General features: G+C 51.9%; 1 protein-coding gene across 14 annotated transcripts in view; it reads left to right on the forward strand.

Annotated features, from left to right (window-relative positions):
* The window catches only part of FAM193B (family with sequence similarity 193 member B), a 32,404-nt gene that overhangs the window by 15,947 nt on the left and 3,307 nt on the right, over nt 1–13,150 (forward strand). For 9 of the 14 annotated variants that reach the window (XR_014309778.1, XR_014309779.1, XM_082723712.1 and 6 more), the window contains 4 exons: nt 697–1,084; nt 4,623–4,824; nt 5,783–6,022; nt 12,091–13,111. Coding sequence is in view for 12 of the 14 variants with exons in the window: in XM_082723712.1 (XP_082579838.1) it covers nt 697–1,084; nt 4,623–4,824; nt 5,783–6,022; nt 12,091–13,111 (1,851 nt within the window). In the remaining 2 variants the exon portion in view is untranslated. The remainder of the gene's footprint in view (nt 1–696; nt 1,085–4,622; nt 4,825–5,782; nt 6,023–12,090; nt 13,112–13,150) is intronic. The other 5 variants (XM_082723714.1, XM_082723707.1, XM_082723713.1 and 2 more) reach the window with 4 other exon arrangements.

Consider the following 13,150-nt stretch of genomic DNA (forward strand, 5'->3'; position numbering starts at 1 on the left):
GTGTCTATTTCTAAATTGAGGGCTTGAGATGAGTGTAACACTCCATGTTAACTATATTGGAATTAAAATACAGAAGAAGAAGAATAACAAAATTGAGGGCCTGAGTTCTCCAAAGGGGTGCTACTCCCAGAATTGTGGGAGTTGAATAGAATTCCATTTATTTTGATCCATAAGCCAAAGAAGACTCAGCAAAGCCTTTTCGTACTTCTCTGATATTGGGCCACCCCAGAGTCTAGCATACCCTGGCTGCCTCAGTCCTCATGGCCCAGAGGCAGAGCTTTGGCCTGTGGCTCCACTGGCTTCTCTAGACCCTTTTCTGGACCCGAGGAATGCTTACAAGCACGCAAGTCCTGGAGAGACCCCTAGAGAAACCCCAAGAGACAGGACACATATCCCCTACTTGTTTCACAGCAGAGGTGTTGTGGCCTTCCATGGGGTGGGCATTCCTGGGTCCTTCTCTCAGATCTGGGCTCCTCAAGCCTGTCCAACCAAGTTGCTCCCTGCAGGGAAAACTCTCCAGCCCAAGATACTGCTAGACTTTCCAAAAGTTCACATGGTTCACTGTGCTGAGAGGCTGTCCCCAGACAGGTACCCTCTGGTCACAGTAAGCCGGATGTTGTGACAGTGAGCCCTTGGGCTTTCCTTTCTAGGGTCTTGGCTCTCTCTCTGACCTCCTTCTTCCCCATCCATCCACAGGTGAGGTCTTCTCTATCTCGGAGCACCACCGGCACTCAGACCTCACTGCTCCACCTAACAGCCCCACCGGCCACCACCCCCAGCCAGCATCGCTGATCCCGTCTCACCCCGGATCCTTCGGCTCACCACCCCACCCACACCTGCTGCCTGCCACCCCGGCAGCGCCTTTCCCTGCCCAGGCTTCAGAATGCCCTGTTGCCGCTGCTGCCGCCCCCCACACCCCAGGGGTATGTCAGACCCCCCACCTGCCCTCCACCAGCATGCCGCTCCTGAAGATGCCTCCACCATTCTCGGGGTGCAGCCACCCCTGTAGCGGGCACTGCAGCGGGCACTGCAGCGGGCCTCTCCTCCCACCTCCCAGCTCTCAGCAGCTCCCTAGCACTCACAGGTAAGTGAGTGACACGAAGGGCATACTCCCTGCCAATTTCAGCCTTGAGTTGAGAAACTACAAAGCTACCCCCCTCCCCGGCTCATGATCTCTCTAGGATAGAGAAGTAAATCTTAGAAAATAAAAAAAGGGTAGACTCTGTGTCTTTTGTATAGTTTTTACAATCAGAAGTAGGTGTTTATTGTTTTTTTAAAAACTTGGAGGGGCGCTTTGGTGGCTCAGTCATTAAGCGTCTGCCTTTGTTTCCGGTCATGATCCCAAGGTCCTGGGATCAAGCCCTGCATAAGGCTTCCTGCTCGGCAAGGAAGCCTGCTTCTCCCTCTCCCACTCCCCCTGCTTGTGTTCCCTCTCTTGCTGTGTCTCTCTCTGTCAAATGATAAATAAAATCTTTTAAAAAATAAAAACTTGGAAAAATTCAGAGATGTCTAATGAAGAAAAAATTTCCTCACAACCTAACAATAAATTTTTTTTTTTTAAGATTTTTATTTATTTATTTGACAGAGATCACAAGTAGGCAGAGAGGCAGGCAGAGAGAGAGAGAGGAGGAAGCAGGCTCCCTGCCGAGCAGAGAGCCCGATGCAGGGCTCGATCCCAGGTTAAGCCTCTGCCTTCAGCTCAAGTCATGACCCTGAGATCATGACCTGAGCTGAAGGCAGAGGCTCAACCTGAGCCACCCAGGCGCCCCAAACTTTTTTTTTTAAGGTTTATTTATTTATTTTGAGAGAGAGAGCACATGTGCATGAGCAGGGTGAGGGGCAGAGGGAGAGAAAGAAAATCCATAGGAAGACTCCCCGGTGAGCTCAGAGCCCAACACAGGGCTCAGTTTCATAACCCTGAGCTCATGACCTGAGCTGAAATCAAGAGTTGGACACCTAACTGACTGAGTGCCACCCATGTGCCACAAATGATCAACTTCTTTTTTTTCTTTTTTTAAGAGTTTATTTATTTATTTGACAGAAGAGAGAGATCACAAGTAGGCAGAGAGGCAGGGAGAGAGTGAGCGGGAAGCAGGCTCCCCGATGAGCAGAGAGCCCGATGCGGGTGTCGATCCCAGGACCCTGAGATCATGACTCAAACCGAAGGCAGAAGCCCCAACCCACTGGGCCACCCAGGTGCCCCAGTTTGTAATACTGCAGTATATTTTTCTTCTGATGTCTCTGTATATAAATTAGGTCCATGTTTATACATTGTTGTGTAGTTCTTTTTTAACATTATAGATCATTTCCCCAGTTAAGGTTCTTCAAAAAAACTTTCAAGTGACCACAAAATGTCTTACTGTATACCTCTAAGCATAATTTATCATTCCCCTATTTTTGGACATTGGGGCATTCTGGTTTTTGTTTCTAAGATTTTATTTATTTGACAGAGAGCGTGAGTACAAGGACACAGAGTGGCAGGCAGAAGGAGAAGGAGGCTCCCCACTGAGCAGGGTGCCCCGACACAACACAGGGCTCAATCCCAGGACCCTGGGGATCATGACCTGAACCAAAGGCAGACGCTTAACCACTGAGCCACCCAGGCACCCCTGGGCATTTCTAGTTTTTAGCCACTAAAAACAAGGCTGTAATAAACGTCCTTGCTCCCAAATCTGTATTTGAGTTCGGAAGTACAGGCTTAAGGATTTCCTGAAGTAACTCTGAGTACTGAGGAAGCTTATAGTAATGGAGATGTGGAAGATAAAATTTTTTGGACAAGTGTGTATTTTTGTATTATAAATCAGATCTGTGTTTAGTACGCATTTGTATTTTCTCATTGTAAAATCCCACCACCCCAGTACCACCAGTGCTGGCAGTTTTCCTTACAGGTCTTTCCCACACGGTGGTGGTGTCTATAAAGTGTGCAGCTTTTTGTTGTCCTGTTTCACTCAGCTTTCCTTGTTTGGTTCCTATGTGGTCTTCTTGGCCTAAGGCTAGAGAATATTCTCCATAGTATACTTCACTGTTTTCCAGTTGCTGATGATTTAAGTCACCAATATTTTAACATTGTAAATAATCTCTCTCTCTCTCTAAAGATGGCTTTGCTTAAAGCTTTTTCCTCTTTTGTGTTTTTTTCTCCTTGGAATAGGTCCCTCAGAAAGAAAGAAGTTCTTAGTTTAAAGGATGTCAAAATGTCTTTTTTGAGGATTTTTTTTTTTAAGATTTTTATTTATTTATTTGACAGACAAATCACAAGTAGGCAGAGAGGCAGGCAGAGGGAGAGGAGGAAGCAGGCTTCCCACTGAGCAGAGAGCCCGATGTGGGACTCGATCCCAGGACCCTGAGATCATGACCTGAACTGAAGGCAGCGGCTTAACCCACTGAGCCACCCAGGCGCCCCGGGGATTCTTAATACACATTGAAAAATTGCTTTCCAAAGGGCTCTCCAAATTGATGTAACCACCAATCTTGGGGTGCTAGTTTCTTCTTATTTTCAGCAGCACTGGGTGCTTTGATTTTGCTAATGTGGGTGAGAAATGGTTAGTTTGGATTCAGCTTCTCTGAGTACCACTGATAATGGTTTCTGCCCCTTGTTTTCTACTTCTTGCTCAATAGACTGCCCTGAGAGCCAAGCCGCCTCACTGCTCCTCACCCTGCCATTTCTCTTAGCTCCCACCCCTTGTCCCCAGCCCAGGGCACTCCAGCTTCTAACCCAGGGCTTTTGTTCTTCCGGCTCCAATTATGGGACTTCGTGGGCCCAGGTCTTTTCTTACCCTGAAAAAATGGGCTGTATTACTTGATGCCCCCAGTGCATCCTCAAGTCCAGAGGCAAAGCAGTACAGTGGGAGGGCATGAACTTTGCAAGGCACAGGCTGAGTCCTAGCCACTCTTTGAGCAAAGCAGTTAAGCACTCGGACTCTTAAAGTTACTTCCACTGCAGGATGGGGGTAGCAACATCTATTTTGGAGGACTTGGGAGACGCTTAGAAATAATAATGCTAATTAGAGTACCAGACCCAAACAGTAAAATCACTCTTAGAGTCTGGGCCACATGGGACAATTCCTTTCCTAACTATAAGGCCCCACATAAAGGCAGCTCTATTCACTGGGGCAGACTCAATCGAAGAACCTTAGAGGATGAAATTGACCTCCGCCTCCTTCGGATGCTCCAGGGTAGCCATCGGCCCACTAATCTGTTTGGATACCTACTTACTGAGCACGTGCTGTGTACAGTGTTGTTATGCTCCACACTGGGACCTAAATATAGAAGTGGCATAGTTCCTGCCCTTAGAGAATGCAGTCTGCTCTGAGAAACAGGTGGGCAAACAGACCATCAGAATAAAGTGTGATATACAGTAGCATAGAGAGGTATACACGCCCACTGTGTGACCCTCCAAGAGGGCCACACAGTGGGTGCAGGCACAGGGCCTGAGAGACAGCGAGGGTGTTGGCTTTGTTACTGTGAGAAATACTGATATGACCTGACTGCCTTGGCCTTTGTGGGATGAGGCAGACGAAGGGTATTCAGAACTGCAGTGGTGGGGATGCTTCCCCAGGCTCCTGCTGCGGCCTGCTCCTTCCCTGCCCTCCCTCACCTGTGGGCTTGTCTTTCTCCCCCATCAGCAGGGACCCTGGGTGCAAGGGACACAAGTTTACACACAGTGGTCTGGCCTGCCAGCTGCCCCAGCCCTGCGAAGCAGATGAGGGCCTGGGTGAAGAAGAGGACAGCAGCTCAGAGCGCAGCTCCTGCACCTCATCCTCCACTCACCAGAGAGATGGAAAGTTCTGTGACTGCTGCTACTGTGAGTTCTTCGGCCACAATGCGGTGAGTGAACCTGCCCAGGCCAGAGAGGGCTGGGGGCCAGTCAAGGTGAGCCAAAGGAGCTGCTTTCCCCAGAGACACCCCACCCCCCCACTCCCCTACCCACCTACCCCCCACCCCCCACCTCCCCGCTCACAGGGATAACCACCACACTGGGACCCTCTGAGTCCTCGCAGCCTGTGTCCGCTCACTTGATCCTTACAGCACATTGGTGAGGTAGGGATTTTTAAACACCTTGCTACCTTTGCTTTTTTCATGGTTTCTCTTAAGATTGACTTTTTTTCCTTAGGCAAAAGGAAAGGAAGTGGCAGAGAGAAAGCTATGATTCTGATGAGCATGCATACGTGTGTAATCACAGAGAAGCGAACGCTTGTGCGTGATGAAGGCAGAATGGAAGCAAAGGCTCTCCGTCCCCCAAGCGTGAGAGCCAGCGAGGGACAGGCCGTGAGCCCAGATGGCACCAGGCAGGAGGCTCAGGGCAGAGTACATGCTGTTTCTGGACAGAGGGCGAAAGCAGCTCAGAAGTCTCCTAAAGTGAAGAGGAAAGGGCCGCCGGGTAGAGTAGAGCAGTTGAGGACGGAAGAAATGAAAGTAATTATATTGTTAGTCACCTTTAAACTAAAAGTAATTATTCTCATTTTAGAGATGACAAAATCGAGGCACACAAAGACTCAGTGACCTGCCCAAGGTCATACAGCTTCCAAGTGACAAAGCCCGGGCTCAAACCTGCTTTCCTGGCTCCCAAGTCAGTGTGCTCACAATGCTGTTACGTACCTCCCACTCCCTCCGCCCACCGCCGCCTCAGCTCTGGGCCTGGCGGAGGCTGAAGCCACTTGGCCTTTGCAGCTATAGTAGAAAGAACGGTTGTCTCGCTTCTCGCCACATGTTCGGTGCCAGCGGGTGGGAGTGCTCCGGGCTTCCCAGGCCCAGGGTGTAACATCAGCACCTCCCCCTCCCCCAGCCACCCGCTGCCCCGACGAGTCGGAATTATACAGAGATCCGAGAGAAGCTCCGCTCGAGGCTGACCAGGCGGAAAGAGGAGCTGCCCGTGAAGGGGGGCGCCCTGGGCGGGATCCCTGGGGAGCCCGCCGTGGACCACCGAGATGTGGATGAGCTGCTGGAATTCATCAACAGCACGGAGCCCAAAGCCCCCAACAGCGCCAGGGCCGCCAAGCGGGCCCGGCACAAGCTGAAAAAGAAGGTGGGTGTGGGGGGGGAGCCTAGTTCTACTGCCTCTCCTCCCTGAGGAATTCCTCGCCCCAACCCCCCAAGACTTGTGGGGCATGAGTGATGTTGGCTGCCAGAAGCTTCGGCGCAGCTCACTGCTCTGGGAAGGTCTGAATGCGTTTGGGAGGCATCAGGGTCAGGGAGCCTGGGGCCAGTGATTGGAGGAAAGATGAGTCCTGGCCTCAGAAGCTGCTTGCTGGATTCCTCAAAGCACAGGACTTGCTTCAGTCAGTCAGTCATGTATTCATTCAGCAAACACTTCTGCAAATACTGGGAGCCAAAGCATGACGCAGTTAAGTTCTCACCCTGGAGAAGCTCAGTCCAGTGGAGAGACTGACACAAAACTGGACGAGCATGTTATCATGTGACAAGCCTGGGGATGAGAGAAGCCCCCCGATCCAGGTTGGGCACGCTGGAAATGGCTTACCAAGAGGCTGGCTTGAGAGCTGAGTTTCAGGGAGTGAGTTCTGTTTCATCAGGAGAATCTTCTGGTAGCAGGCATAGAACATTCACAGCAGTTGAGGTTAGTCCAAGCTCAAATAGAGGAGAGGCAGGACAGTTAGTAGAGGTGAGAAAGGGCCTCATAGGTCCCACTGAAGAGTTCTGACTTGGTCCTGTTGCTGAGGGGGCATCACTGCAGGGCTTTTATCAAAGGATGCACTTCGTCAGATCTGTTTGCCACCATGACCGTGTGGCCCTGTGGAAGGTGGCCTAGAGGCATGACCCTCCCAGAAGGGACACTGAGGCCCAGGGAAAGCTGATTGATGGTGAGTCTGGAGCAAGGGAAGTAGACATGACTCGCTTTGGTGATCTGATGATGGAACAGAGATGAAGTCAGAGATGTCTTCCAGGTGTTTGCCTGGGTGACTGGCAGGATGGTGTGCCCTTCACTGAGCAAGGACAGAATTGGCAGAAGACAGGGAATTCAGTTGGGGCACGTTGACGCAGAGGTTCTCAGGAGACCTCCAAGTGGAGATGGAGGTGTGGGGCTGGGAATTGTCAGCTTGGAGATGTAATTGAAGCCATGGGAGTGACCCAGCCCATGGGCTGAGGGAGCTCCTCAGAGGGCTGAGGAGAGAATCCAATAAGCTATTCCTGGGCAGCCCTGCTCCCAGGCGAGCCCCTGGGCTTGGCAACTCATCCCCTGCCACCTAGTTACCTCTTCACCTGCCTGCCCCCAGCTGCATCTGCACAGTGCCACACTTAGGAGCCCAGCAGCTGAAGAGTTGGTTGTGACAACCAGCTAGCTCCAGGTCCTGGGTGGTCAAACAGCCCTAGTGCTCTGGAAAACAGCAGTAATTCCATATCTTTTTCTAGCCCAAAGGACAAACCAGGACCCTTTCCCTGCAGCCTGAAGTAGTGAGCCAAGCGGTCCCACCACTGCCTTCAGAAAATGGTCAGCACTTACTTTCTCCCATCCAGTGCTGCCTGACCAGAGTGTCCGGTGGGCAACAGCAGTCTCTCAGCCTTCCCTGGCTTCTTGAGGCAGTGGTTTCCAGTTAGGTCTCAGCAAGCAGGAATACTTTGAAGTTCCCGGGTCTGGTGTGCTTTTCATAAATCTGTGTGCCCACACATCCCTACCTGTTTGCTGGTAAGGCTAGTAACACTCTTCTCTCCCTTCCTTTTCCTCCTGGCAACTTCCTTCCAAGCTCAGATCTCCTCAGGTAACTTCTTCCACAGTACTGTACCTCACACGTGCCTCTCCCCTGCCATTTATCACACTCCACGCACTCATTCAGAAACCTGCTGCACCACTTCTGTCTGCCTGGTCCAGTCTAGAGGCCAGAGTGCAACATGGCACCAGGCAGTTGCAAGGTCAGGTGATAGGCAGTCATGGTCATTATCCGTTAGGCATCAGCCTCCTCTCCAGTGTTCTTCCTCTACCTCTCAGACTTAACCACAGTCTGGCTATCCACCAAAAACAGCTTCTCCTGGGAGCCGTCCAGTGGAGATTGCTCATTCTCTCGCACCTCAGGAGACCAAAAAAGCTGAGTATCTTTCTGCTCCCTTGTACCACTTCCAGACCGTGACTATCTCTCATGTACTAACCCCTACTCCTTTGAGATTGACCCTGGCTCTGCCATCTACAGTCTCTTGGCCACTCCTCTTCATCCACTGAAGGCTGTCACCTTGCCCTTTCTCCTCTTCCTAAGCCATAGAGATCCCCTGACCATCATTCACTCGCTGTCTTACCAATACTCTCATTTCCTTGCCCTGTTGCTCTTCTATTACACCCACTAAGAAAAATCACAGCCCTGGGTTTGACCCCTCCCTGCCTCTCCCCTTCCACACCTCTAGGAAAGTGCTGGATCATATCTGTCTGTGGCACCCAGGCCGTGTGGTCCCCTGCTTGCCTGCGCCTTCACATTGCCTAGCAGGCCTCTGGTCTACTTGTTCTTCATCACTTCTATTCACAGACCCTTTGTCAGACCTCCAGATTCTTTTCCAATCTCCAGGCTTTACCCACCCCTCTTTTCTTTTTTGTTAGATGAACTCATTTCCTGGTTCAACAAGGAAAAAAGCCAGTGAATAGGCACTTCCTCAAACGTCGTACCATTCCACCGGCAGACTTTCCTTCTTGTCATGAGAGAAGAGCTACCCCTTCTGCTTAAGGCCGTGCAGTCCTTTCCCGCCACCTCAATCTAAGCTTGGCTTCCTGCCCTGGCTCCGGCCTCTCCTAGGCTGGCTCCCATCAGCATTTCACTGTGCCCGCTCTCTCTTTTGTGCCTTGAGCATACAGCCTCTCTCTTGCCATCACCTTATCTCTTTCCTCCCATCCCAGTCAAATTTCTTGAAAACTGCTGTCTGCGTTCACTGTTTTTCCTATCAGCTCATTGCAAACTGTTTTCCTCCCTCCCCGCCACAGAACCACCAGTGACATCTTTGTTGCTAAACCATACCCTCTTAACCCATCTTCTCTGTCCACTAGGCATTTTGTATTGGTTATCCTTTTCAAACATGTTCTCTTTGGCTCACATGTCCTTGGCCAGGTGGCGGAAGGGAAGAACAGTGGGAATGCGTGTTCTCCAAATTTTTTACCTTCTCTGACCTCTCTTTTGTCTCCTTCATGGACCCCTCTTCCTTTCTTCTGACTCTCCCCTTGAGGCCCTCTCCCTAGCAAAGAAAGCCATCTAGATAGTGTTTTTCCTGGTTCACTATGTCTTCATATTTCCTCCCTGAACTTGACATTGACAACTCCTGCTGCTACGAGGCACCTCCTCACAGATGTCCTGGTCCTCAGACTGAGCACATCCAAAACTGAGCTTGTTCTCTCTCTCCAAGGAGGCCTGCTCTTCCTTCTCCACTGTTGTCTAGTTGATGGCGCCACCAGCCACCAAGTTGCCCGAACCAGAACCCAGGGTGCCATCCTGGGAGGAATGCATCGTGGTAATCGAGAGCAGCGGGCCTTGGAATTGGACCTCAGTTTGAAACCTGGCTCTGCCACACTTGCTGGATGACCTTGGGCATATCACTTCACCTCTAAGCCTCAGTTTCTTCATCCACAACATGAGAATAACAGTAGAGCCTAACTCAGATGGTTGCGGGAATGAAACAGTGATGCACAGAAAGGCTCAATGGAGAGCACGCGTGGTCAGGGAAGCGGCGGCGGCCCCAGTAGTCATCAGTATTTGTGGCTGTTTTTTGTGGCTCATCCCGTCTCCCCACCTGTCCTTGAGTCCTGGCCACACAACCTCCCAATAGGTCAAACCACCCACTTCTCCCCACCCTACCGCTGCTACTAAAAAAGCCTTCAGTGGCCAAACATTGCCCTCAGCGTCAAACGCAGACTTGAACCTGACCTGCAGGGCTCTTCAGCCCCTGCTTAGCTTGCCAGATTCATCTCTCAGTCTCTCCTCCCTGGCCTTCCCACCTACCACTCCCGACCACTCCTGAAAGAAACCTGGGCACCAGTTCTCCCTGTGAATGTTGGCATTCCCTAAAGATCATGTATGCCCGTTCCCCAGTCACTTGCTGTTCCTGCTGCCTAGAAAGTGCTAGTCTTCACTCTAGGATGATCCCTGTCACTCTCCGGGGCCCAGTGAGCTGCTGTCTCTTCTGGGAAACACCTCTGATGGCCCAGTCTGAGTTCCCAGAGCATCTTGTCCGTCCTTCCCTGTAGCACTTCCGCTCTCACTCCGAATTGAACAGCCTATTTACACGCCCGTCTCCCCCAGCAGACTCAAGTCCGCAAACAGACTCCTCATGCACAGCTGAATCCCCCAGAGCCCAGCCCAGGCCTCATCATCACTGGTCAAGAAGTGATCGTCAAACAGGACTAAAAGACCTAGGAACTGCAGATCACACCTGGGTGTGCTGTCCCAACTCTGCCACTTTCTAGCCGTGTAAACTTGGGCCAGTTCCTTATTTGTGCCAAAGTCAGTTGTCCTCATCTGCACATTGAGGATAATGGCGCGACAAGGGCAGTTGTAAGGATTAAACGAGACAATGTGAGGAAAGGATCCGGCCCATGGCACGTTAACAGAAAGCATGTGTTCTGTGCTCTCCTCTCACTACCAAATCATGCTTGGTTCCATGTCACTTCCTCTAACTAATTGTTTTCAGACTTCTTTGTTTAGCAGCAGAACTCTTTTTTGCAATTGAAGTCCTCCATGGAACCTCCATTCCTAAGAGAAAAAACTGTGCTGGTACAGGAGAGGAGTGATGTGACGGGCCGTCCAGTCCTTCATCCATCCATGTGGCCTCAGAGCTCTGCTCATGGCCTTAAACTCCATGGCACAAGGCCAGAAACACTGCTGCAGGCTCAGCTGCTTCCCAGCTTGAGCACCACAGTGCCAAGTCACAGCCTCTTCAGCACTGGGGGAAGGGGACACATGCCCTCTCAGGTGTCCTCCGGGCAACACTGAGCTATAGGTGGGCAGTTTTTCTCCCAGATACACCAAGGGGAACGGTAAGGTTCAGAGAAAGTAAGTGATTTGTCCAAGGTCCCACAATGGTGGTATTGATCTGTTGCAGAGCCCTATCGGGGCACAGGGTCACCCTCTTTTAAGTTGACTCTGAGATGGTGGCATGCCCTCTTTTCTCTCCCCAGTTTCCTTTTTCTGTTCCTCCCCCTCCATTCCCAAATCAGCTAGAAATATGTGAAATAGTGGAAGTCCTCCAACCCCTAGCCCAACACCACCACCTCCTTCCTATAGGCTTTTGACATCTGTCTCTCCTCTCCCTCTAAAGGCCTCCTTGGTCTGCTGGTGTGTGGAGGTTGGGTAGAGGAATGGAGTGACTCAGAGTCCACAGACTTCACTGTCATTCTCCAGAACCAGGTCTGTTCACACTGACTGAGAGAGCCTAGCATCCCAGTTCTCACCTAGGCAGAGGGGCTGCTTTTACTTGTGGGGCCCCATGTAGCTGTGCATTGTAGGCCATCAGGCACACTTTAGGACTGGCCGTGATTACTTGAGGCAGCTGAGTGGTAAGTGGCTTTTATACAGAATTTCTCCCTCTTCCATAGCACCCATACACACATTCCTGCCACCCAGAGTGTCTGACCTCCCATGGTGGTCTCACCACCCCCGTCTTATTTCTTGAAAGGCCTCTCATAATGCCAACTTTTTTTGCCCCTAAAACCAGCAGAGCTGGAGAGTGACTGTAGCAGCCATCTCCCTCTCTTGTTCATCCTCACTTTGGTCTTCACCCCATAATTTTTTTTTCCACTTTTTGCAGATGAGTCCACTGAGACTCAGGAAATGAATGAACCGCTTAAGGTCAGACCTGGCAGGCAAGGTGCAATTAGCTGCATTCTTATCCCTTTGAGTCCTAGTGGTTTTAGGCCCTAGGACTGACACTGGGACTCTGATGAACAAGCTATAAAAACTTATCCTTTAGGTCTGTCTCCATCCCCAGAACATGCACTGGTCTCATTGCATTTCATCCTCACTCCTGCAGAGTGGGGGAGCAGGTCCGGGTGGCCAAGGCCCTGCGTCTAGCCAGTTAGCTGCAAAGCTAGGCCCCAGGCCGATGTGTCAGGTGTCACACTGTGCCTAGCAGCTGCCAGGCCCTAGCTGAAACTGCTTCTTATATTGGCAGGAAAAGGAAAAGGCCCACTTGGCAGCAGAAGCTCTAAAGCAGGTGAATCGTAGTGTTTCCAGCAGCCAGGAGCCAAGGCCTGCCAGGGAGAGGCTCTTGGAGTGGCCCGACCGGGAGCTGGATCGGGTCAACAGCTTCCTGAGCAGCCGTCTACAAGAGATCAAGAACACTGTCAAGGACTCTATCCGTGCCAGCTTCAGTGTGTGTGAGCTCAATATGGACAGCAATGGATTCTCTAAGGAGGGGGCTGCTGAGCCAGAGCCCCAGAGCCTATCCCCCTCAAACCTCAATGGCTCCTCAGAGCAACGGCCTGATATTAACCTTGACCTATCCCCTTTGACTTTGGGGTCCTCTCAGAACCACACGTTACGAGTTCCAGGTGAGCCGGCCCCACCATGGACAGAAATGAGAGGCTCTCACCCACCATGGACAGAGGTGAGGGGACCCCCTCCCGGTATCATCCCTGAGAATGGGCTAGTGAGGAGACTCAACGCTGTGCCCAACCTTTCCCGGGTAATCTGGGTCAAGACACCCAAGCCAGGCAACCCTAGCCCTGAGGAGCCAAGCCCAAAGGAGGTTCCCAGTTACAAGCAGGAGCTGCCTGAGCCTGTGGCCTCAAGTGGGAAGCCTCGGAAGGGCAAGAGACAGGGCAGTCAGGCCAAGAAGAATGAGGCAAGCCCAGCCCCCCGGTCCCCAGCCAGCCTAGAGGCTGCCAGTGCCAAGGGCCAGACCCCCAGCTCCAAGCAGCCAGTCAAGGCCCCGGAGCCTCCCAAAGTGGGCAGCTTTGCCGAGGCTGGAGAGGGGAGCCGGGGAAGCCAACCGGGACCAGGCTGGGCTGGCAGCCCCAAAGCTGACGAGAAGGGCAGCTCCTGGCGAAACTGGCCAGGTGAGGCCAAAGCACGGCCTCTGGAGCAGGAGTCTGTGCAGCCCCCAGGCCCAGCAAGGCCACAGAGCTTGCCACAAGGCAAGGGCCGCAGCCGCCGGAGCCGCAACAAGCAGGAGAAGACGGCCGCCTCCTTGGGTGAGTGCACCAGGAACTGAGTGGTTGACCCCCCCACAC

Source organism: Mustela nivalis (genome assembly GCF_964662115.1).
Source record: "Mustela nivalis genome assembly, chromosome: 3".
Classification (NCBI taxonomy): Eukaryota; Metazoa; Chordata; class Mammalia; order Carnivora; family Mustelidae; genus Mustela; species Mustela nivalis.